A 25,517-nucleotide genomic window follows, 5' to 3' on the forward strand; every position below is an offset into this window, starting at 1 on the left:
ACTTTGGAGTCTTTTAAGTGTGCCTCAAAGTTGGAAAGTCGCTTCCTGGAGATCCCTGCAAAACAGAGAACATCATGGAACGTTGCCACTGTGACACCTTTCTTCTTTAACTTCCCTGGTTTCATCCTCAGCCCAGGTTCATTCTTCCTATTTCCCTGAGGGGGAACAAAAAGGAATCCAACAGAAATTGCCTCTGCTTGCATCTGTGTCTGCCTTCCCCTTTGTTCAGGTCTTCTGCTTGCCCTCTGCGCAGTATGGATGAACCACGCCAGCTCCCACTGATGGCCAGCACCTCCAAGTGTGCCTCATTTTGTGTTCCCGCCTGCCACTGGGGTCCTTGCTTCAGCCCCCCATTCTCCCCAGCACCATCAGCTTTTCCCTCCCAACTGCATCATTTCCAACTACATAAACATTTTTTGTAATATTCATCTTCACAAAACTCTCTCTCAAACCTACTTCCATTCCAGTGTTCTGCTTTACAGCAAGAACTCCTTGAATCCATTTTCTGTTCTCCAATTTCTTCCTCTTGTTCTCTCTCGAAACCACTCCAGTCAAGCATTACCCCGCAGCACTTCACCAAAATTGCTCTTGTTGAGGCCACCAGAGAACTCTTACGTTGTGAAATCCAGTCATTCGTTCTGTCTTGATAACTGCCGGAGTTGATCTTTCCCTTCTTTGAAAACACACGTTCTTCACCTGGTTCAAGGACAACCTAAGCTTCTGGGTTTTGTCCCACTTCACTAGCAGCTCCTGAGTCTCTTTTGCCTGCTACTTCTCATCCTCTCAACCTTCAATGTGGAAAACTGTGGGGTCAGGCCTCGGAACTTTTCTACCTATACGTAACTTCTTGGCGAGCTCAGTCCTTCTCATTGTTTTAAATGCACCTGCGGGCAGTTGCCTCTCAAGTTATACACAGCCTTCCTCTCAGCACCAGCTTTGCAGATCCATTCACCAGGCACATTTTGCCTTGGAGCCTTTGCATTTACTCTGACTTTTTCCCAGAATGCTCTCCTTTTGAGTGTTCATTTCTCACTGCCTCACCTCTCACAGGTGTTTGCCACTGTTTCACCGTCTCAAAGAGACCTTCCAGGATCTCACCTTCTCTACGTGTGCCTTCCCAGCTTTGTTGTTCTCTCATGTTCTTATCACCACAACACTTACTTTATATTATACTTGCTTATTTGCTCTTTGTCTTTATTTGCCCTCAGGGCAAATATTTTTCACTATCTGATGCCTCTCTATGACCCTAGCCCCTGGAATAGTGCCTGGAATATAATAACTTCCAAAAAATATTTGATAAATGAATCAAGCAAGGAGTCAGATATTGGTGGTTTCCTTTGAGACTTTGATATACATTCCAAACACACTGTACATAAAAATTTTCAAATGTATTTGCTTCATGGAATGATCTTTTTGTTGTTATCATTTCTAGATTTCCTGTCTGTGGGAATTGCACCTGTAGTAAAGAAACAAAATGACCATTCTTGAAGTGAACATGATTTTAATCTTTTCTAGCCCTGGTCAAGTTACTGTCTGTAAAACCATTAGAAGACATGTTTTATTATATAAATGACCAGTTTATACCTTAGACAGGTTCTTGCCGTATTTTCCTAATTTATGTGGTGAGTCTAGGGAACAATTTGCCTATAGCTGGTACAACTGTTTTTCCCCACAATTTTGCATGGAATTTATTTGAAGCATTTCACAGTCAGAAAGAAACAAAGAAGGGAAGGAATAAGGCAGGCAGGCAGACTGGTTTTGCTAAAGAACCTTGAACATGTATCTACTTAACCTTTGGTTAAGAGAACTGTCTTGGCCTTATTTGAACCTTCTCAACACACACACGCACATGCACACATAGAAGTGTGCACTCTCGAAAACATTCTCTGATTTTCTCTTTCCTTTAGGGCAGCATTGCTTGGATCCAGATGCTTATATATTGGATATATATCATGTAAATCCTCAAGCAGAGTGGGTGATTAAACCCCAGCCAAGTTTTTGAAATAACCCCCAAGATGGCACCTATCATGTTTTATATGCCAAGAAGATTCTACATTTGGTAGGGAAAATAACAAGACTGTTTTGACATGTTTGTTTCAATAACCCTCTTGGTGTTTCTCAGCCCAAGTGGCATCTCCCAGCATTGTCAACATGAACTGTGGAGGAGGAGGAGCTGGTTGACTGAGCTGAGGCTTTCTCCTATGGTTCCTTAATAATGGTGAAGGAAAGACGCTGTGATTCTTCCAGAGGAAAGGCCAAGCTAGTATATGGAACTCTGTAATCATTTCTGGTACTTTGACTTCACAACAGAAATGAACTTCGTCTTGTACCTAGAGATAAAAAATACTTCTTTATGTAGCAGATGCTACACAGACATGGAAAAGTGTTTTACTTACGTTATATATATTTTGACCTTTTTGAACAAGAATGCCAGAAGTATCAATAATTTCCACCACAGACATGGAAGAGTCTTTGTTTTACTTACGTTATATATATGTTGACCTTTTTGAACAAGAATGCCAGAAGTATCAATAATTTCTGCTCTGCAAAATAATTCAGATTTTCTTTTCAAAAGGAATCAGTTTCTAAAGTTATGCATCCAATATCGATGCCCTGACTTGCTCCCAAATTGGAGGAGGATGAACTTCTGTTGAAAGAACACTGTATTGTTACGTATGTTGTACTGTATTATGACTATCCGCATTCTGGTGCAAGTAAACATTTCTCTATTGTGGGTTCTTGAAAATTTATATTTTTAAAGCTTGTTCTCTTATGAGCACAGGTTCCCATAGCAAAGGTTAGTTTGACAGAGGTTGTTCTAATGCTTTCATAACCTTCTGTGTAGTTACCAGTCACAGACCTCTATCTTTTCATCATGATTATGGTGCTCAATGAAAAGCTTTCTCTGTGCCAGGCACAGATTTCCTTTCCTGATCAAACATATCATTTTTTTAATATTTTACAACTGTAGATTGTCACTTCTGTAGCCCCAGTTTAAAAATAGAGAATTGTCTTTATCCAACTGCTCTTCATCCCAAAGTACTGAAAAATACTCTTATATCCAGGTTTTATATGCTGTAAAAGCAAATTGTTTCTGTTCATCATTCATAGATTGGCCAAGCACTGTGGATTAGCCTCAGACTTTAAAGTCAGATGCGTATTTGGTAGGCTGGAAACTGTCTTACTATGAAGATCCTGCAGAGCCGTTTTTTAGACCTACAATCAGTGAGAACACACATCCACAATCTAATGGAGAGCAAATCCACAATGTGCTGAAGGGTCAGACAGCTCTGCCTTTCATCTTAAGACTACAGATATAGGTCTAAGGTTAGCTAGAAATGGGGACAGAGGTCTCATTTATCCTACATGCATGCTTTGGATTAGAATCCACAGATTGAGATTTCATTGAATTTATAACAATTTTAATGAGATTTAATGTCCAAATGACTCTCTTTTGCAGTTCAAACAGTAACGTTATAAATACAGAAAACATTTTACCAATGTTTTGGTAAAAAAGTGTTTTTACCAATGTTCCTACTTACCAATTCTTAAAACATGACATAATAATTTAAGCCCACATATAGAAGAAATCTTTTTTTTTTTTTTTTTTTTTTTTAAGTAGGCTCCACACCCTGGGTGGAGCCCAACCCTGGGCTTGAACTCACCATCCTGAGATCAAGACCTGAGCCAAACAAAATCAAGTGTCAGATGCTTAACCGACTGAGCCACCTAGGTACCCCTAGAAGAAATCTTTTATATGCAGCATTATTATGCCTTGATAGCTCTGAAAACATTATTTATATTCAACATGTAGATAATTATGTTTCTGGCCATTAGGGTTTTTTAATTTTTATAAAAAACTCAAATATCCATTCATTTTATTTGTTTGAGAATTTTTATTTCCTGTGCCTGAAAACCCATTAGAAGATAAACATGTGTCATGTAGGTTTTTATATATTCCTACATTTCATCACTTTTCAATGTTTCACTAATTGATGGTATGTTAGTTTACATAATGGTTTTCAAGAGTCTGAAAAAATGCTTTTATTGTTTTTGAAATTCAGAACAATAGGAGTAAACATTTTATTTAATGCAGCTGCTAACTTCCAGAGCATAAGATGGCAGTAATTTATACCCACACACAGAAGAAATTCTTTAAATTAGCTCTCATACTTCTGTTTATACATGAAAACAGGGACTGGTTTTTCTCATCGTGCTTCCTATAGTTTCATATAGTTAATACTATTGTAGAAGACTTTTTAAATCAAAAATTTGCAGATCTAATTTTTTATTTGAGAATTTTCCCATGTTTGGGCTGAAAACATGTTAAACCTGTGTATAAGTTCCAAAGGTTTTAAGATTTACTCCACTTATCATTACTTTTAAATAAGTGACAGATGACAGGAGACAACTGTTTCTGAATATCTTACTTTTGTGTGGTGTCAGATGTTAAAGACTTAGCTAACCCAATAGCTTTAAATTAATCACTTGAATGTATTTAAGTATGTGTGACAACTTTCAAATAACTATGTAATATGGAAGGCCATGTCAATACCAGTATCTCTGAATATAACTTTTATTCTTAGTCATAGGATAAACTAAGTAATTATAGAATTTCAGTAGACACACAAATTTTTGTATGAGTAGAGGTTCTTTTTATTGATTTTATTCTTAAAGAATAAACAAACCCCTACAATTACAATTTAAAAATTTCTGTCAAATAATTATTGAAACTATCTTTGCTTTATCAAAAGTTGTTTTAAAATAGTTATGGTAGTCTGTAAAAATGAGTAGTATGTATGCAAACAAGAGTCAGATCCTGAGCTCCTAGATTCAGTTCTCACTAGCTTCCCACCCACCTCCTCCCAAGTGCTCTTGGTGTACAGTTAGGAGAATAATATCAAGGAAGGCATTAGAGAAAGTTAACATTTTAGTGACACTTAGAAAAAACCCTAGAGCTGGCTCATTGTTTTCTCCATTTTGCAAAAGAGGATCCCTTTGTTAAGCAGGTCACTGGGGGATATGATTCTTAGAGCCAGTAAGATCTTCAAATAAACTGGAATATTAATTTTGTTACAATGTATACACAGTATAAACTACCTCACGTGTCTTTCTTAGGAAAAAAGTTAATGGACTTTAACAGTTTTTGTTACAAACTGTCCCTGAGTCATCTTATTTAAGTCACTTCAGTTAGCTTTCAGTGTACATTTAATAATATACATTCAATGATGTAAAATATTTTTTAGTGCAAGCTTTAAAGCCAAAAATACTCTGTACCTGTGACCTGTGTTATACTCTGAGAGAATTCATGTCCCTTAGTCATTGTCATGGAGTCATTGTCATGTGTGTCTCACCATGTTGCAATGCAGGTCTTCAAGTGTGGGAATTAATAGTCCTCTCTTCTTTCAGGCATTTTTTCAGCTGCTTTCCCCATACTGCACTTGACTGAAAAGTAGCATGAGATTAAAATGTCCCTTCTTTCTTTGAAGCATATTTCAAATGTTTTTCACAAATGTTTTACATGCCTGAAAAGAATATATATTATGGGATTAAATAGTTCCTAGTTTCTGACAGGTATTTTCAACTGTTTTCCATCAATATGTCATTTAATAAAAAATAATATGACATGGATTAAAATGTTTCTCTCAAACATTTTAAATAGTTTTCCACATACACACACCTTTATTTAAAAACAACATCTTTTCTTTGTCATTTTCCTGAGTATTTTCTAAAACTATGTGCTCTGATTAGAAAATTATTTAATGTCACAAGAAATCCCAATGTTGTCTTATGTTGTCTCCCATCTCAAAAGTTAGTATTGATTCTTTTGTCCCAACTTTCATTGTTAAGTATAATATGTATGTTGCATTTTATCCATAAAAATAAAGAGAAAAATACTAAAAGCATTGTCACAAGAATTCTTATGGTACTTCTGCTAGTCTAAGGGCACCATGATGCTGGTGTAAGAGTAGGAGCTTTAAAGTCAGAAGGTATGTGTCTGAGCCCACTCTCTGTCACTGACCCACCAGGTTGTGGTCTTGTACAAAAGCCAAATAGCACGATAGTAATGGACAGCTGTAGGTAAGGGATAGATTGAACAAACAATTTCCTAAATTTATTTGAGTTGATGTTTGGGACAAGTTTTTAATATGTATCTTTAAAAGAAAAACTTTCTTAATAGATACAGAAAAAGAACATTTGACAAATTCAATACCAGTTCATAGTCTTTTTAAAAAATTCAACATCTTACTGTGTATCCTGTGCAAAAGGCCAGAAAGAAAAGACATAAAGATGAGAAAAGAAATAAAATAGTCTCTATTTATAAATGATAAGAATATGTGGGAAAGACTAGAGTATCTTCAGCTATTAGGACTAGTAAAATAATTTACCAAGGTCATGGTATATAAGATGATTATATATAAATTAATTGTAATTTTAAATTTTGTATTTATTTATTTGAGAGAGAGAGCACACAAGCAGAGGGAGTGTTAGGCAGATGGAGAGGTTGAGAAGCAGACCCTCCAATGAACAGGGAGCCCAATGTGTGGCTCAATCCCACAACCCTGGGATCATGACCTTAGCTGAAGGTAAATGCTTAACTGACTAAGCCACCCAGTCAACCAAATTAATTGTATTTTTTATATTAGCAGCAAACAGTTGGAAAGTAAATGTTTTAATTTCCATTTTCTATAGCATCAAAAAACATAAAATAGTTGTGTAAACATTTACCAAAATATATTCAAAACAAGTATGCTAAAAACTATTTTTGGTGGAAATTAGAGAATAGCAAAATAAATGTACACATATACCACATTTCTGCATGGGAACAGATGAATAGAAGAGCGTTGGCAAGATGTCAGTTCTCTACAAACAGACCCATAGATTTGATGCAATCCTGGTAAGAACACCAGTAGGCTTTTTAGGTACAAATTGGCAAACTTATTATCAAATTTATATGGAAATGCAAAGAATCTAAAACATCTGAAGTAATAATACCCCCAAAAAGAGAACAAAGTTGGATTAGAATCAGGGATTTAAAGACTGATCTAAAGCTACAGTGTTAAGACAAGACATTGCAGAGTGAAGGCCAACACCTATATCAATAGCACAGAAAGAGGTGCTTGCTTACATGGTCATTTGATTTTCAACAGGTGTCAAAGGAACCCTGTTGAGAAAGGAAGCTTTCTACAGAAGGTACTAGAACAACTGTATATACATATCACGAGGCATACAAAAATTCATCCAAAAGGGATCATATTGTTAATTAAAACCTGAAACAATGACATCTTCATAAGAAAACAGAGTAGATTTGTGACTTGAGGATAAGCAGAGCTTTCTGAGGAACAGAAAAGAGCCCTTTTAAAAGAAAATAATCCTCAACAAAATTTAAAACTGCTGCTTATCCAAAGAGATCACTAAGAAGTCCAACAAACAAACCACAGATTAGGGGAAAAAAAACATAGATATAAAGCATATATTTGATAAAAGAGTGACATTCAGGATATATAAAGAATTCACTAGTGAAAAGAAAAGCACATATTTGAAAAGAACATAAGACTTGGATACTAGATGAAAAAAAAAAAAACCACAAATGGCAAATAAGCACATATATACACGTTCAACATCATGTGCTATTAGGAAGATGCAAAATAAACCACAAGGAGAAACCACTATCTACCCACCAAATAATTAACATCGAGAAGATTGACTATTCTGAGTGTGGAAGAATCAGAACTCTAATAACTGCTGATCGAATATGGGATAGCCATTTTGGACAAGGGCTGAGCAGTTTCTTATCAGACTAACCATACAACTACCACCTGCTATCTGAGTACAGATAATAGCATAAATGAATCTCAGAAGCATTATGCTGAGTAAGATAGTTATTATGCTGAGTAAGATACTACAGTATGTAGTAAGACTACATACTGTACAATTCCTTTTACATGAAATGCTAGGACAGGCAGAGCTCAACAACCATGGGGGAGAAAACCCAGAACGATGGTTGCCTCTGTGAGGATAGGGATGGAGACTGGGTGGAAGGGGCATGGGGCCTTCCTGGGAAATTGAAACATTCTCTATGTGCCATCGCATGCCAGGTCCCCTGGCTGCATGGTCCTGTTGAGCACTTGATATATGACTAGTCTGAACTGAGATGTGTTCCAAGTGTAAAATACACACCAGATTTTGAAGACTGGGTAGGAAAGAATATAAAACATCTCAGTAATATTTTACTATTCCAAGTTCGATTCTAATGTTTTAAATATTTAACTTAAAGTGATAAATTATAAAATAAATCTTAGCAGTTTCTTTTTACTTAATGTAGCTATTAGAAAAGTATAAGCTATATATTGTCGCTTACATTATATTTCTGTGGAACGGTATTGTTTGATATTTTGATAAGTGTTTGGGTTATAAAGATGTATTTGTCAAAACTTAGTGAATGTTTACTTAAGATTTCTGCATTTCATTATATGTAAATATTACCTCAAAAAAAATCTAAAAAAAAAAAAAGAATCTGCTAATAACAAATATTGAACGTTAGGTAATGGTATGCATACTGGAGTCGTTCAGGGGAAGTATATTAGTGTCTGAAACTTCTTTTGAAATGTATAAAAGTAAGACAGTTTGATGAATGAATAGAAGGGTGGATAGGTGGACAGATATGCTGGAGGCCAAGTATAGCAAAATATTTATGATATAAATGGTAGTGGGCATAGCAATATTCAATGTAATATTCTCCGTGCTTGAAATTTTTCATAGAATTTTGAAAAAAAATTTGTGTTTTTAAATGTTTTTCTTTTAAAAAAAATTTAAGATTCATTTGTTTTAGAGAGAGATCAGGCATGCATGAGTAGGGGAAGGGACAGAGAGAGGAGCAAAGAGAGAGAGAGAGAGTCCTTAAGCAGACACCTTGCTGAGCAGGGGGCCTGATGTGGGGCTTGATCCCAGGGTCCTGGGATCATGACCTGAGTGGAAATCAAGAGCCAGATGCTTAACTGACTAAACCACCCAGGTGCCCCTGAAAAAAGAATTCTTAACATGAAAACACAGAAGCAGATAAAAGAGAATCAGGAGTTTGGGCAATGTTGGAGTTCCCTTTAGATGTTTCTTTTTATCTTCCCCACAGTAAATTATACTCTCTCCAAATATCTTCAGACAGAAGTTGAGTGGGGGTGAGAAGCAGAGAGAATGGAGAGGTATGCTTTCGAAATTTTACCTGAGCTATTTCAACTAGCAAGCATGTATATCCTTACAGTTTGTCTATGAGCTTCTAGCTAACAGTAATTCAATCTGAGTGTTTGCTTTGCAGCCTTACCACGTTATTCCTCACTGTGCAGGTGTGGGCCAGTGTTGGAGTGTAGCTTGTGTCCTTAGATGACAGGGTCTTCTCTCCCATCAGTGACCCTTACTCAGTACTTCTCAATCCATGGCACCCCAGGGCTCCAACCCAATGACATAACAGTCTGGACAGGTAAGTACCAAAATAAGAACATACCCATCATTAATGATCAGTGAATTCACCAATCTGATAATCTATTGCCAAATAGGGTAGTGGGAGCTCCTCTGGTTTCTTAAACCTTCCAGTGCTGCAACAACTTATTTTAAAGCAGTGACTTATCGGTTCAAACAACAGATGTTTTAGAAGGAGTTGCAAAGTGATCCAGTTCTAACAAGCAATCCAGGGTTATTCTTTTCTCAATTATACTATCCAGTTACATAATCTCTAAACCTACAACTCTTGATTCAGCAATGCAATAGTTCCAGAAGTATTATATAGTGATGCAGATAATAAACACACAATATACTGAACATAAAAACTTAACACCCTCCATGTCAGTTAAGCAAGTTAGCATTACCACATGCCATTTTAGGCATTGTTACAAGCAAAAGGTTCACAAAATAATTTCAGGATGCCTACGTGCCATTAGCAACCCCTATTCGAAGGACTGTAAGAATTTACAGATTTCAAAAGATCACTTAACAGCAACAAATAACAGTAACTTGCTTATCTTTTGGATACTGTGTGAAATTATTATGCAAAAGTGCCAAAGAAGTTGCCACAGAGCGAGACAGTCTCAGGTATTTCTCTGAGGTTTAGGTCTTCCTCCACAATTCATACAGAGGGATGAGTCTGAGGAATTATCTTTGGTCTTTCTGCACCCACTAGAGCCAGCAGCACATGTCAATTCACTGCACCACCCATTACATGGAGGAAAAGGTTACAGAAATCATGATTTAAAATAATAGGTGTGCATCGTGAGATCAACCTTTTTACTAAAAGCAGTGCTCCCCAGCAGTACAGCTAATATGTTCTCCTACCAGGGTCCTAGAAGAGAACAGCAAGGATGTTGATTTAAAGTCAGGATTCCAGCAGCACCTCAGTGGCTCAGTGGGTTAAGAGTCTGCCTTCAGTTCAGGTTATGTTCACAGGGTCCTGACATTGAGCCCCGTCTCAGAGTACCTGCCCAGTGAAGCCTGCTTCTTCCTCTCCCCCTGCACCGCCCCCCTTCCGGCTCATGCTCCGCCCCCCAACCCAAGAAATAAATAAATATCTTTAAAGGTCAGATTCCATAGAGATACAGAAAAGGTCATGTTGACCCTTTTCTTTTCTTTTCTTTTATACAGTCCTTCCATCCATAGCATATGTTTAAGACACTTAACAAATATACAAAGTAATATATGATCATTAGGATTTGACTTTTTCCATGAAACAGTAATCTTCCTTTTATCTCTTGACCAATCATTTAGTATATGTCCAATTAATCTTAATGGGGCTCCAATTATCTTTATCCTGGAGATTAAGGGCATGCTAACATCAAATAATAGTACATGGTAGTTTAACACATCAAATCATGGTGCTGCATCATTTTTATCCAGTTTAGCAAAAATGTCCCCATTTAAACATTCCATAGTTAGCATGTCTCAAAGTGAATTTTTAAATCTTTATGCCAAAATCCATTCTAACCATATGTTGGTTTTTTAAAACCTCAGTTTAGAGCAACTTTTTATTTCAAGTCAAAACTCTTATTGGAGTCCCTTGGATCCTTTCTTGTCACAGCCCACATCAACCCAGTGGCAAACCATTGGGGGGACCAAGTTTAAAAGTACTGTCATATCCTAGTCATAAAAGAACACAGGTAGGCCCAGGTCCTTCTGGCTTGAACTTGTAAACATTTATGTTCTGTAAATTTTACCTCTGAAAAAGTCTGTCATCATCCTAGAGAACATTCAGCTTTCTGGGTATCTATCAATAGACAGCAGTGGAGGATTTGGGTTCTGCTCCAGTATTTGGTGCAGGATGAGCTGCAGAGTGGTTGCTTTTGGGCTTCTGTTGTCATCCTCTTGTGTTAGAACCCTTCAGTAAGACAGAACTTTCTTCAGATCATCTCTTTACATGGGGATTGGGAGATGAAGGGCCTTTAAAGCTTTGTCCACAGCTGTAGTTAAAGTCAGGCACCTTGTAGCCCCACACCCAGCACCACACTGTGGGGCCTTAGGGTAACTGGGAAGAGAGGTGGCCCGGGAGCACTTCCTGGTGATCCTTCCCCTGCAACTTGAGTGCTTGTGTCCTAAGCAGACATATGGCACTCCATCTGCTTTTTTGGCCTCCCCCCGGGTGAACAGAGGCTCTGGGCCCTCCAGTGGGGATAGGAGCCCAAATGAGGCATGCACCATCTCTGCTGCTCACTGCTAGATTCAAGTCCCAAACATGGGGACTGCACACTTCTAGAAGCACTGCATCTGTCCTTGCACCTCAGAGGGCCTCTTTATCTGTACCGGCCTCTTTCAAGGTAAGCAGACTAGACTGTCTCTTTTTGAGTCTCTCTCCTGCACCCTACGCAAACACAGCTTCATTCCAGATGTTTTGCTAATTTCCTTGGATGTAGCTCTTGGCCTTTGGCTCAGAGAATGGACACTGAAAACCAAAGGAATGTGCTTTCCCTACTCTTTCTTTTTGGGGGGGGTAACAGGTTAATCCATTTGGAAGGGTAGTGGCTTTGCCCTCCCATGGTACAGTTTCTTGCCCTGTTCCAGGGAGGCATGTTTTCTGTTCCATGGCTAATGAAATCATCATTCCTAGGCATCCAGTTAATCACTTCAAAGTCTCACTTAGATTATCAATCCCTTGTCATTCTTGACTAGGGAGTGCATGCTGTTCTCTAATGGCCATCCCAGAATATTCTTTCCCAGAGCCCAGCTACAATCTCCACTAAATCAATTTGGAATCCTGTCGGCTGTGCCAGGTGATAGAGGGCATTATCTCAGTTCCAAAGATCTCTGCAAAATGCAGTTCAACAGCAAAAAGTATACAAGCAGATTGAAAAGAATCGGGAGTTGCAGGGATGCTGGGGCCTCTCATGTTTCTCTTACCTTCCTGGTGGTAAGTTACATGTTTTCTGACAGTCCAGACCAAAGTTGGCAAGGGATAGAAAGGGCACTCTTTTAAAGGCTCATCAGAGTTTTATTAACTAACATACATATAACTAACATACACGGCATTCAGATTGGATTGTCATCTTATTTATGAACTTTTATATTGTAACAGCTCATTTGCATAGTTGCTCTGCAAGTTTATAACCTTTTTATCACTACACAGCAGTCGATTTTGCTGTAGTCCTGAACTCTATGTCCTTAGAAGACAGATTGGGATCAGGCCTCTCACTTATATTGTATTACTACAGGACAACAGACACTTTGCCATAGGGAATGATTGATTAACTGGATTCCTAAAATCTAAGATTTCTGCTCAGTAATATACCATTAAAAAAATGAAAAGGCAAATCACAGATTGGGAGTAAATATGTGTATGTGTGCACATGGTGTATTCTACCCAGAACATGTAAAGAACTCTTAACAACTCAATAATACAAAAGACACCTTTTATTTTTTTTTAAAGGGCAAGAGATTTGAACCAATACCCATCAAAGTATAGAAATGGTCACTATACATGAAAAGGTACTCATCATCAGATATCAGTAAAATACTGATTAAACCGCAATGTGATAGTACTTCATAATCACAAGAATACCCAAAATAGATCAAATTAAAAAGAGAAACAATACCAAATGTTAGCAAGGATATTGAGTAACACATTCTCATCCATTGCTGGTGGGGATGCAAAATGGGAGAACCATTTGGGAAAACTAGCAGAATGGAATGAAGTTAATCAGACGTCTACCCTATAACCTATTAAGTTCAACTCCTATTTACCCAAGAGAAATTAAAGCATATATCCATGCAAATATGTCTACAAAATTGTTCATAGCACTTTTATTCATGGTAGACAAAACCTGGAGAAGAGAGAAATGTGGTTAATTCATTCAACAGAGTGGGATTCAACAATAAAAAGGAATTATTTTAAAGTAGGCTCCACACCCCACGTGGAGCCCAACGCCAGGCTTGAACTTAAGACCCTGAGATCAAGACCAGAGCAGAGATCAAGAGTCATCTGCTTAGTGGATTGAGACATGCGGGTGCCCCCAAAAGGAATTTTAAATACATGCAAAAATATGAATTTCAAAACCAATGTTGGGTGAAAGAAACCAAACATGAAATGGTCTGTACTACATAATTCCATTTATATGAAATTCAACAGCAGGAGGAAGCAGTCTATGGTGGTGGATACCTGAAAAGTGGTTGCCTCTTACAGAAGGGGCTGACTGGAAATGGGCACAAGGTAATTTTGTTGGGTCCTCCATGATCAGGCCTCATCCACCTTGTACTCTTTTCTCTCCCATTACACCAGGGTACCTGTTTCAACTAGGGAACTTAGATCTTTCACGTCCCCATACCACCAACCCCATACCCAACAGTCCCGTTATTACAGTGAAAGCACTTTGGCAGCTGGGCTGTTTCAGGGGCTCCCACCATATACCCTGCAAAGCCTAAGTTCAGCTACCTTTTTAGAGCCTTCCCATTCCTTTCTATCCCACTATACCATAATTTAGCTCTTGAATTTATCCTGTTTTAAGGTGCAACTATGCTTTTTGGTCCTAGCAATTTTAATAGAGCTTTATCTCCATTTTCATCTCAGCATGCAGTTCAAGTGCAAAGTTAGCACTTAACTGGTAAATATTTGTTGAGAAAGTTCAACATTCATTCCTAAATACCAGAAACATTAGAGACACCTGCAAAGACAGATCAAATGAATCATTAATATCAAAGAAGACCTATTTGTTGGGTCCTACCCTCCAAGGTCAAAGAAGCAGTCTTTGTTTTCAGGAGCTTTGACACAAATTAAACCTGACAAGTGACTATCTGGCAACTCCAGTGGTATTGAGGGGGACTCAGGGGGTTGGTGAATAATAGAAGGGCCTAAGAAAATTGTAACTGAATATGACTTCTCTCATTGTTTTGCTCCTTTCATTTTGAAATGTGGGTGATTGCCACCTTCTAGAATCTTTTCCTCATCTAGGACACATTTCCTCTGTAGGAACTTATGAGAAAACAGCCAGCTTGTTTTATAATGTCAGGATAAAATGAGAATATCAGCTAAAGCTATAACTGTGAGGAAATTGGGAGGGAAAAGTAGGGGAAAAAATGAACAAAGATTTAGTGAAAAAATACATTGGAGAATAAAAAGGGGATTCTATGAAAAGCAATTGTAATTGTGCAATTGTAATTTTTTCCTTAACTGATTAATTCTGTTAACCAGTATTTCATCAAGGACTTTCACATCTAGGTCCAGAAGTAATGTTGGTCTAAAATTGTCATCATTTTCTTACTTTGTTTTAGAGCTGGGATTATACCCAGACTCACTAAATGGGTAGAGTAGCTTTCCCACTTTTTGTCTTCAACTCTGAAACATTATGTTAAATATTTAAAGGAGGGTAAAAGGGAGGGATGGCTAACGGGCTTGAGGAAAGTTTTGAGGGTGATATGTTCATTATCTCATCATGCAGTGGTTGCGGGGATGTATACATATGCTAAAATGCATTAAACTGTATACTTTAAATATGTGAAGTTTATTATATGTCAGTTATGCCTCAATAAAGCTGTAAAAAGAAAGCCAGGTCCAGGCTCTGTGCTTGGGCTCTGAAACATGGTGGCGGTGTACTGAATTTCCATGCCAGCTGGACCATGGGAGAAAACCATGCTCTGCCCACTGCCATTGCCTGAGAAAACACTAGAAAGGCTTACCATAGGGAAAGCATTCAGATCATTCTGCTGTCAAGAAGGACAACCAAGAATATCTCCTGTGAAAAATGATAATTTCCAATGGAACAGTTTCTGGAAAGAGGCTGGATCTTTCCTCCTTCTCAGTATTTGAGAGAGTCCAAGATTCCTCAGGCTAACAACTTCAAAGCTGGTTTGAAAGGGAGGCATGTTACTTCACACTGTTTCTCCAGTGTGTACTGCTACAGTTGCTGGAATTACAGGTGCCAGCTTATAGTGAGCATTGTTGTGACAATGGAAAGGACCTGAGGAGGCTTGTAGGTTCCTTGGACCCACAACCGATTGGGGCATATGTAGGAAAAAAAGAGGGCTTCACTTAACCTTCTCTGGAGCTCCAGATGAATGTGTCCTCTCAGCCCATGTTCCTTTTATGAATTTCAAATGGATTTGAAATCACAACTTTGACATTCTTAAGAAGGAATTACCCAAGCCAGCCTTAAATAATTTAAAGTGGGAATGAAACTTGAAGCATTATACAGAATCACATCTGATCTGTCCTGCAGCTACTGTAGGTTCTGGAAGAGATGAAGTTTATATTGTCTTTGACAAATAGAGAGCAGCTTTTGCTTATTGCTACGGTACAATTCTTGAGATATTTTCCCAGTTGGGTAACATCCCTGGACAGATGTCTGACGGCAATCGGGAAATGATGTTGCTATTACAAAAACTGCAACAGAAGTACAGGTTCCTTCCAGAGTGACTGGGTGTTTGATGCAGACCATGAAGAAAACTCCCAACCACCAGGGTCAAGAGAAGAGGATAGTTTTGAGCACCTGTGCAGACGTCAGCCCCCAAGAAGGATAGGTTTCCTAAAAATGTTTCCTTAACAAAAAGCAGCATACTTTTTAAAAGGTCTAAAATTAGGGAAAGGGGGATTTTAGAAAGTGTTCCCATTTTGTGTTCTGGATCTCAGCTCGTGCTAAGTTGCTAGACAGAGCCCCTGGCCCTCCATGTGGCAAAGGATCATATCGCTCGAGCCACTGCAGGGATATCTGCTGCCTGTGACTCTGGAAACAAACAGAAACTCCAGTGCTCACCTGGATCAGAAGAGAGCCCTGCAGATTCCTGCACTTGCCGGCCAGCCCCTGGGGGAGTGTGCCAGATGGTGCCCTCCAAACTAGGCCAATCACGGATTCCTCCCCGGAGGAGATGTGGCTGCTGCCTCCTCTTGCGGGGGAAAATACTCTATCCATCTCCTTGGGTGAGGAACATTTGCTTAAGATAAACTGATCAAAATAAATCAGCAAAAGAAGACATATCAGGACACAGAAGTGCCAAATGACATGCTAGAAGCCTATACTTAAAGCCATCACGCTCTCCCCTAAGCAACCCACAATGGAGCAACATGAACCACATGTAGAAGTTTTGTCATAAGAGGAAATGAGGGGGGACACCTGGGTGGCTCAGTCGCTTAAGCCGTCTACCTTCGGCTCAGGTCATGATCCCAGGGTCCTGGGATTGATCTCCACATCAGGCTCCCTGCTCAGCAGAGTCTGCTTCTCCCTCTCCCTCTGCCCCACTTCTGTGGTCTCTCACACTCAGTCTCTCAAATAAAATCTATTTTTAAAAAAAGAAGAAGAAGAAGACACAGTTGCATGCATGAAGAGCAAAGGCATTCTTAAAAACCCACTAATGTGACAAACTCTCCAAGCCCCATCTGGGGAAATTCCACAAACTCTTTACTATAGGAATTTTTGTCAGCCTGTGTCAGCTCCATTGAACTTATCACCAGTTCTGAACCAACTGTCATTGGGGTCTACCAAGGACAATTATCTGAAGTCAGAAAAAACCACACACCACAGAACTGAAGTCCCAGGTCGACTCCTGGACCTGATCTCAGTGTTACTCGAAGGATTTCTGTCACCATGGTCTGCGAGGGGTGGAATCCAATTTGTGAAAGAGGCAGCTCCTCACACTTTGGCACACCTCAGAAAGCTCCTCAGTAGACATGAAGGTTCTGCTGTGACCAAGGGGACGGTATGGTGATGAAATACAGGAGACTGATGTTAAGGCCAGCATTAAACCCAGGCCTTCACATCAGAGGACTTGACCATCAACAAGAACTTTGTGCCTGTTCAGACTGCATGCATTTCTCTGGTGTGCTGATGCCTTCTCAGTTGAAAAGTGTGTTTGATGCCCTAGGCAGTCTTCCTTTATCAGAAGATTCCCCTGAAAATGGTAAGACTAAATTAGAATCTCCTTCTCTACAAACTATCAGAAGCATGAAGACCAGTGTCCTCAAACTGGTAATTCTTTGTATCTTTTAATATTTTTTAGTATTTTGAATTGTGTGTTTTACAAATATACTCTATTTGGTAAGTACTTACACATAGACCAAAACCCCAAAGAATCAAATATCAGAGATTAATTATTTCTAGAAATAAGTCACTAAAGTGTTAACTTAGAAGAAATTTCAAGAAATAACTAAATCATGGGTTCCTTATCTGACAATATTGCCATTTGGTGCCAGATAATTCTTTGAGGCGGCGGGGGGGGGGGGCACTGTTCTGGGTGCAGTAGGATGTTTAGCAGTATCCCTGGTCTCTACCCATTAGATAAATGCCAATCACACTTTCCCTTCTCCCTTAGTTGTGACAACCAAAATTAGGTTCAGACAAATGTCCCCTTGCTGAGAACCACTGAACTACTTCTCTTGCGCGAATATTACACTTATCTCATGGTATAATATTCCATTCATGTTCTCTTTGTTTCCAGACAGCAAATAGCCATATAAATTACTATCCTTGATGGTATGTTTTATCTTTTTTTTTTTTTTTAAGGTTTGGAAGATTTGGGGGAGAAAAAAAGAAACTTAGAGGTCTGCCTGAGTTCAGAGTCTCTATCATTAGGCTAGAAAACCTAAAAGCAGGTCATTCTACCCTGTGCCTCTGGAAACACTAAGGAGGAAAAGGACATTTGCAAAGTATTTTTCACAAGAGGCTTTGTGAGCAGCTGTAACTATACAAGTCCCAAATGCTATTAGAGGAAGGGCAGGACTTACAGATCAATCCATGAAACTCGAAAGAAGAGATGCAATGCTATTTTAGCAAAAGAAAGGTAACTTAAGCGTCTGGAGACCTCATAGATTTAGTGACTACCATGCAGGCCACTGTATAAAACAACAAACAACCTTATGCCTTTCGTCTGGAAGCTTGGAGTCCCATACAGGAGCCGATGTCATGCACATGTGGCCTTTCCATACCCCATGCTCATCCTTTGCTGACTCCTGATTCGTTCATTCACTCTAGTTGGTCCATTCTGCCTGAGGAGGGCAATTGAGAATTATTCTTCTGCCTCCACCAGGTCGGGATCTGAGCTGCTGAGGAGGAGCAGGGCAAGGACACAGCTTCTGTACCGTCAAAGTCACTAAAAGGTCTCTTGCCATCAGCTCTACATGAGTGAAGAGACTTTCCCCATTCCATTAGTATAGGTCATTGGGATTTGGTGCTAGGCATATCTAATGTTTCCTAACTACTCTATCACTGATGGGGGAGAAAAAAAATCCTGGATATTACACACCTACCTTGCCAATTATAAATCTCTAATCCAATGGCATCCAGTCTGCCGTTGCTGATCCCCAGGATGAGGCTGTTCTTTGAGGAAGTATGAAAATCCAGGGTGATATTTATATCCCATCAGACGTTGTTGCCTTTCTTGACTGACACTTAGCAAAGATAACCCTGAGTATGGGCTGAGCTCAGCCCAGCCTGCCGTCCCCCAAGAAGGCTCAAGCTCAGACTCAGAGAGGCCAAGGGCTGGGCTGGGCTTGCTGCCTATACAGTTTGGCTGCTGGTTGAGGATGAGGTATGGGTAGACCTGGCCCTAGTTTCTTTTCTGATCCAGTTCCATCCCCACCAGGTCACTTCCACCCTCTGACTCCCTGCTTCCTCAGCTGTAAGATGACCCAAGTGTAGCTTTGGAAGAAGACACACCCCATCATTGGGGCTGAGCCAAACCAGAGCACGAAATGGCTAATCCTTTCTCATCCATTGCCAGGTAAGCATTGGGCACCCAGCAGATTTGCATTTTTGGCAAGTGCCAATCTTAAATTCTAGGATAATACTATTCAAAGTGTGGTCTGGGATCTGGCACCAGTTGGCAAACTGTTTCTGGTCCAAGATAAGGTAGGCAGAAAGAACAGGAGCAAGCTCTGAGAAACATATATGTAATATCGGGATAATTCCTCAAAGCCCCAGGACAGGATTGGTGAACTCGTCTCATTGAATAGAGTACAGAGCAGTTTGGGTGGGACTTGAATGGTGAACGACATGTGACTCGAGCTGTATACTTGCTATGCACAGGAGGACCTCCTCCTCATGCGGCCTATCACTTTAAGATCTGTCAGCTGTAATCCAACATCCTCCAATCTATACACATTATTCATTTATAATGTCTTTAAATCATTTTGACTTTTAATTACGATTTTTTAATGTAAACATACATATATTCGTAGCTCTATTAGGCAAGTAAATTTGACGAAGTACTAAAACCGGAGCGTGATTTATGGGAAAGTTACTAATGAGTCATGAATGAAACTGATACTGAAGTGACATTTACTTGCCAAACAAATTCAAAACAAAAAAATTCTTTGAGAAAGAGAGTTTTGAATTAAAAGGCTGACAGAAGCAGATGTTTGGTATTACACTATAAACATTAAAGCTTTTGGGAGCTTCACAAGGAATTGCTTCTTAGGTTGCTAAAACTGAATAATTACTGAACGATTAGCAAAAGATTGCTTTGGTGATGCTTGCTTAGAAGCAGTAGGTGAAACAGGAAAAAATGGGGCTCAAGAAACACTTTCCAATCAGATGTGTTCAGAAACTAGCTATTATGATTTAAGACCAACTCATAAAACATATAATGTTGCCTATTTTTCACTGCAACTTGACAACTACAAAGATCTTGCTAAAATGAACTAATTTGAACATGATAGTAAAAAAACAGGATTCTCCGCCCCGCCCTCGCCCCAGCTTTCTTGCTAACAAATGTGCTTGGAATTTAAGTTTTGAGTAGGAATGTGTTCTGATGGCACCTCTGCAATGAGAGTAAAGCATTTTGTGAGAGTTCCCTGGATGGAGAGCTTGCAACTGACTGTAATTGGTTCACAGCTCCTGTCATGGAGAAAAGTCTTGCTATGAAATATGTCAGCTAACCTAAAACCTATGCTTAACGATGCAGCAAAAACTAACATGGTAAATTGAAGATTATTCTTTTTATAATGTCATAATATGGAAGTTGAGTCATAACTGGTACTGCATGCTGAATTAGGATCTTTATGGGGAAGAAGTTGTGTCAAGAACGACATTGTGTCAAATTCTTGCCTTATGTTTCTACAAAATAAGTTAATTTGGTTCTAATTTTTTATTTTTTTTATTCTAATTTTTTAAAGTGTAAACTAGATAGTCTTGCTTATTTGTTGTTATCTTTGATTTTTTAAAAAAGATTTTATTTATTTATTTGAGAGAGAGAGCATGCACATGGAGAGGGAGAAGCAGACTCTCCACCGAGCAGAGGAGATCTGCTGGGATCACAACCTGAGCCGAAGGCAAACTCTTAAGGACTGAGCCAGCCAGGTGCCCCTCTTCAATATTTTAATGATTTTTATACTTCTGTGGGAGGAAGCATAGCAACATGTTTTACCAGTGAATATATGATTGTAAGGGAGAAATAAAAGAAGCTTGGAAGAACACAATTTTACAGACTTTTGACATGTTCCATAATTAAAAAATGACTGTCGATAAAGACTGTCAATGAAGTAGGTGATGATCTTTGTATTGCCAATCTGAAAAGTTACAAACATCCTATGAATTTGACCAAATGCTTTAAATCTTGTTTTTCATTACTAGAATAGCCTATGTAGGAAAATCATGGCTCTGACACGTAATTTCAATAAAAGGGAGTTGACATAAAACTATAACTTCATGAAATAAATTGTGGAACTAGCTGATGGACTGAAAATGAATTTTGAAAATGCAGCATCAGTTGGGTCATTTCCGATCAAAGTTAAAAATGAACTTGCTGAAATTAATCTCCTCTTATACTGCAATCAACACACCTCTGTGAGGTTAGTTTCTCTAAAGAGTTTTTTAATTACTTTATTTCAGTGAGAGGAGTGAGAGAGAGAAGGAGAGGGAGACTCCCTGTTGAGTGCAGAGTCGGACATGGAGCTCAGTCTCAGGACCCGAAGATCATGACCTGAGCTGAAATCCAGACTTGAATGCTCAACCAGCTGGGTCACCCAGGTGCCTTCTCTAATGAGGTTTTAAAACGAAATGTAAGAAGTCACTTAGATATACCTTAGCAAGTAATGTCATGAACCTAAATTATTTTAGATAAATTAACAAGAAGTGAGCATATTTGTAGAACAACAAAATACTACAAGTGTAATAGGGATTCTTCATATTAATCACCTATATGCATACTTTCAATGAATGTGTACGGGTTTTAAAATTATTTTTTGTTGAGCGCCTGGATGGTTCAGTGGGTTAAGCCTCTGCCTTCGGCTCAGGTCATGATCCCAGGGTCCTGGGATGGAGCCCCACATAGGACTCTGCTCAGCGGGCAGCCTGCTTCCCCCCCTCTCTCTGCCTGCCTCTCTGCCTACTTGTGATCTCTGTCTGTCAAATAAATAAAATCTTAAAAAAAATAAAATAAAACTTGCCTTTCATTATCAACAATTTGTGAGACAAATTACTTAATATTACCTCTTCCCATAACTCTCTTTCTATGCTCTTTTAATCTGGGTCAAATTTTCATTTCTGTTACTGGGCACCTTCCCTTAATTATAGGTAAAAATGTTATTTAAGGCTCAGAGAAATTAAGCTTATATAATAATGAAAGAGTTGATTATTGAAATCAGCGAATCTCACTGTTGGATTTAGAAGAAATATAGTTCAGTATCCTGCCCAAATTTGGGAGTTGGTTCTGTAAAATCCTGAGAACAACAACAACAACAAAAACCCCACTGGATTTAGGTTTTAATAGTTGCAGTGTTGCAGAGTAGGCTCTGGAGTCAGTCTGAATAAATTCAAGCCTTCATTTTGCTCCAACGTGCTGTACGACCTTGGACAAATTACTTAAATTCTCTGATAGACAGTAGCCATAGTCTCTTCATTTGTACAGGGAGGATCATAATACCTACCATAAAGAGTTCATGTAAGGATTAAACGAGACTGCATGTGGACAATCCCTTAATAGTCCTGGGCTGGGAGTCAGTAATTGTTAGCTCTTGTCATAGTTACTGTGCAAAGCATTTTCACTGGCAGCTATCAAAGTCGACCTCTGCCACAGTTTATGAGGTAGAAGGGAGAATGTTCTTAACAACATATCAGAAATGAGGACATACAGGCCTGGGGAATTAAATCACCAACTCAAAATCAGAAGCAGACAGACTTCTCATTTACGAAGCCAAGCTCTTTCCACCAAGGGGTCAGCCTTCCTGGCAAATGATTGCCGGATCTCAGGAATGGGATGTTCATACAGCCCAATCCTTACCTTCTTCAATCAAGTCTCAGCTGGCCTCCCTGTAGTTTCCATCTCTTGGTCTGGCCATGCCCTCTGACGCCAGGGAATAAAAAAGGTACAGGGAACCTAGAAACCGAAAGAGAGTGCATATTTCCCCAACTCCACACTAAAGGGCTGAGCCTCCCCCGCAAGGGGCCACAGCCCAGACCTCCAACCCCACCCCTAGCTGCCCTCATCTGGAGATCTGGGCTTCCTTTTGCTTCCCACAACCTCTCCCCAAATTCCTTAGTCTCCCAGAAACTCCCAAGAGGAGATCAGAGGGCCAAGTGAGCTCGGCTCCTTCCAGTGCTGCCTTCACTAACAGCACACACTCCAGTCCCCTCCTGATTGCTTTATCGTCCTGAGGCCACTCTGGGTAAATAGAATTATTTTACTCCGCTCTCCAATTTACTGCAGGAGATTATGAAAGGATGACACCTAGCTTCACTAGAAATCCCTCTAGCTTCTCAGCAATCACTTTCAACATCCCTCTGTGAAAACCCACTGTTCACAGTTTCTCTCCCCCAACTCTCAGGCCTTGCAGTGGACTGACCGCGCTCTTTACGGGCAAGGGGCAGCCACCATTCCCTGCTTTCTACAGAACTGATATGAATGCCACCGTCTCCAGGTACCAGACCACACCGTGCAACCCTTTCCAACCGCCAAGACAACTCCCACCTACCGCTGCAGGTCGACTCCGCCCACTCCCCAACCGCCACGCGCATGGTTGGGCTGGCCCCGCCCCCGCCCCACCAAGCCCTTTGGTCTCCAGGCCACGCCCCCACGCCTCTATAGCCCCGCCCCAGCCCTCAGCTCCCAGTGGGCTTTGCCTTTTCGCGCCCGTCCGGTGTAGGCCTGCCTGCGCCATTAAAAGCCGCCAATAAAAGCCGTTTGGGCCTGAACGTCGACGCTTCCTGCGCCTGGGCGCGTCCTAGCTCTCTCTCACCATAGTGGCCCACATGGGGTGGCTTTGAAGAACTCCGCGCCATGTTTTCCCTCTCTGTGTGCTTGAGGAGCAGGAACAGGCCAAGAGAACACAAAACTGCTCAACCCTGCAGGGCTGAATATTCCTTAAAGAGTCCAAGGAAGCTGTCCCCGGGGACGGGCGAAGGGCTGGCCGTGACGTGGCCCCTGCTGTCACGCATCCCACTGGATCATGTGACTCCTGAAACCCACGAGTAGGTGAGTAGGAGGCCCAGGCCGAGGCGGGGTTCCCCTCCCTGCCAGCCTGGGGAGATGCATGTGGTGTTTCCCACCCGTGGGTACCGTTCCCGCCAAGGACAATTCAGGGCCTCCCAAGGCCCGGACCTGGTGTGAAGATGCTGGCTGGGTGGCGGCTGGAGGTGTGAGGGCCAGGCCGGGCCCCAAGGGAGCGGGGACTTGGGGGTAGACTGGGAGTCCCGGACTGAAACCCGCACCGAGACAGAGGTGCTTCACTGGCTGTGTGAGGGCCACTAAGGTCCTAGTGGGGCAAGAGGGAGGGGGTTAGCAGGAGCCGCGGGCTTGCAATAGAAGTGTGTGTCGGCGGGTGTCCAGGGGACATGGGTGAGCCACCCACAGCATCTGCCCCAGAGTTCACAGCTGACCGCTTCTGAGTGGTTGTGTAATCGTGGAGCAGTACCCATTAGATGGGTGCTATGGTTTATGCAGGCAACCTGGGACCTGTAGACATGGAAACTCAATGGAAGTAAAGGAGCTGGGAATTGGAGACAGCTGCCTGCAAGAACTTTCACGTTTTGGGGGCTGTGTGATGCTTTCCCGCCCTCCCCTCATTAGAGCAATCTGCCCGACAACCTTTTAGTCTCCTCTTCTACTCCCTGCCCTCCAGTGCCCGTTACTAGTAACTTCCATAGGCTTGTATAGCACCAATCTTAGTCCCTTGGCCTCCTGTGGCAAAAATGCGATAAGCTGGGGGGTGCCTGTGGGGCTCAGTGGTTTAAACGTCTGCCTTCGGCTCACGTTATGATCCCAGGGTCCTGGGATCAAGCCCCTATCTGGCTCCCTGCTCAACAAAAAGTCCGCTTCTCCCTCTTCCTACCCCCCCCCACCCCCACTTGTGTTATCTCACTCACTCTCTGTCAAATTTAGAAAAAAAAATTTTTTTTTAAATGCCATAGACTGGGTGTCTTGCCAACAACAGAAATTTATTTCTCACAATTCTAGAGGCTGGAAGTCCAAGATGAGGTGCCAGGTGACTAGTGGTATCCCTGCTCTAGATGGCAGACTTCTTATGTCCTCACATGGTAGAAGAGGGCAAGGGCCTGAGGCCCTCTCTGGGGCCTATTTTATAAGGACACTAGTCTCAGTGATGAGGGCTCCAGCATCAGGACTTAATCACCTCCCAAAGGCTCCACCTCCCAGTACCATGGCGCTGGAGGTTAGCTTTAAGAGTATGAATTTTGGGGTGCCTCAGTGGGTTATGCCGCTCCCTTCGGCTCAGGTCATGATCTCAGGGTCCTGGGATCGAGTCCCGCATCGGGCTCTCTGCTTGGCAAGGAGCCTGCTTCCCTTCCTCTCTCTCTGCCTGCCTCTCTGCTTACTTGTGATCTCTTTCTGTCAAATAAATACATAAAATCTTTAAAAAAAAAAAAAAAAAAGAAGAAGAGTATGAATTTTGGAGGGACAAATTCAGACCATAGCACTGTTTCTTAGTGCTCTTCAAAGTTCATACTCACGTTTCGAGATTTCTTTTTAAAACTTGATGTCTCACTTACTTCACTCCCTACACACTGGAAAACTTCTTGAGGATGGGGCAAACAACCTGTTTTGCTTGCGATAGAGTCCCTAACGTCTAACACAGTGTCAGGCATGTGGTAGTTGCTCTGTAAATATTT

The 25,517-nt window shown here is 40.6% G+C and overlaps 1 protein-coding gene and 1 long non-coding RNA gene across 7 annotated transcripts in view; one reads left to right on the top strand and one right to left on the bottom strand.

Annotated features, from left to right (window-relative positions):
• Nucleotides 1-5,903, top strand: part of ARHGAP28 (Rho GTPase activating protein 28) — a 238,739-nt gene extending 232,836 nt beyond the window's left edge. For all 6 annotated transcript variants that reach the window (XM_082697300.1, XM_082697303.1, XM_082697299.1 and 3 more), the window contains exon 18: nucleotides 1,908-5,903. In XM_082697300.1, the coding sequence (XP_082553426.1) occupies nucleotides 1,908-2,002 (95 nt within the window). In that variant the 3' untranslated portion in view covers nucleotides 2,003-5,903. The remainder of the gene's footprint in view (nucleotides 1-1,907) is intronic.
• Nucleotides 5,904-12,906: 7,003 nt separating this feature from the next.
• On the bottom strand, nucleotides 12,907-23,355 carry LOC309847315. Its single transcript, XR_014302392.1, has 3 exons — nucleotides 23,237-23,355; nucleotides 22,675-22,770; nucleotides 12,907-17,349 (listed from the first exon to the last, which is right to left on the bottom strand). It is a non-coding gene; the product is annotated as an uncharacterized lncRNA (long non-coding RNA).
• Nucleotides 23,356-25,517: the final 2,162 nt, after the last annotated feature.

The sequence above is a fragment of the Mustela nivalis genome (assembly GCF_964662115.1).
Source record: "Mustela nivalis genome assembly, chromosome: 14".
NCBI classification, from domain to species: Eukaryota; Metazoa; Chordata; class Mammalia; order Carnivora; family Mustelidae; genus Mustela; species Mustela nivalis.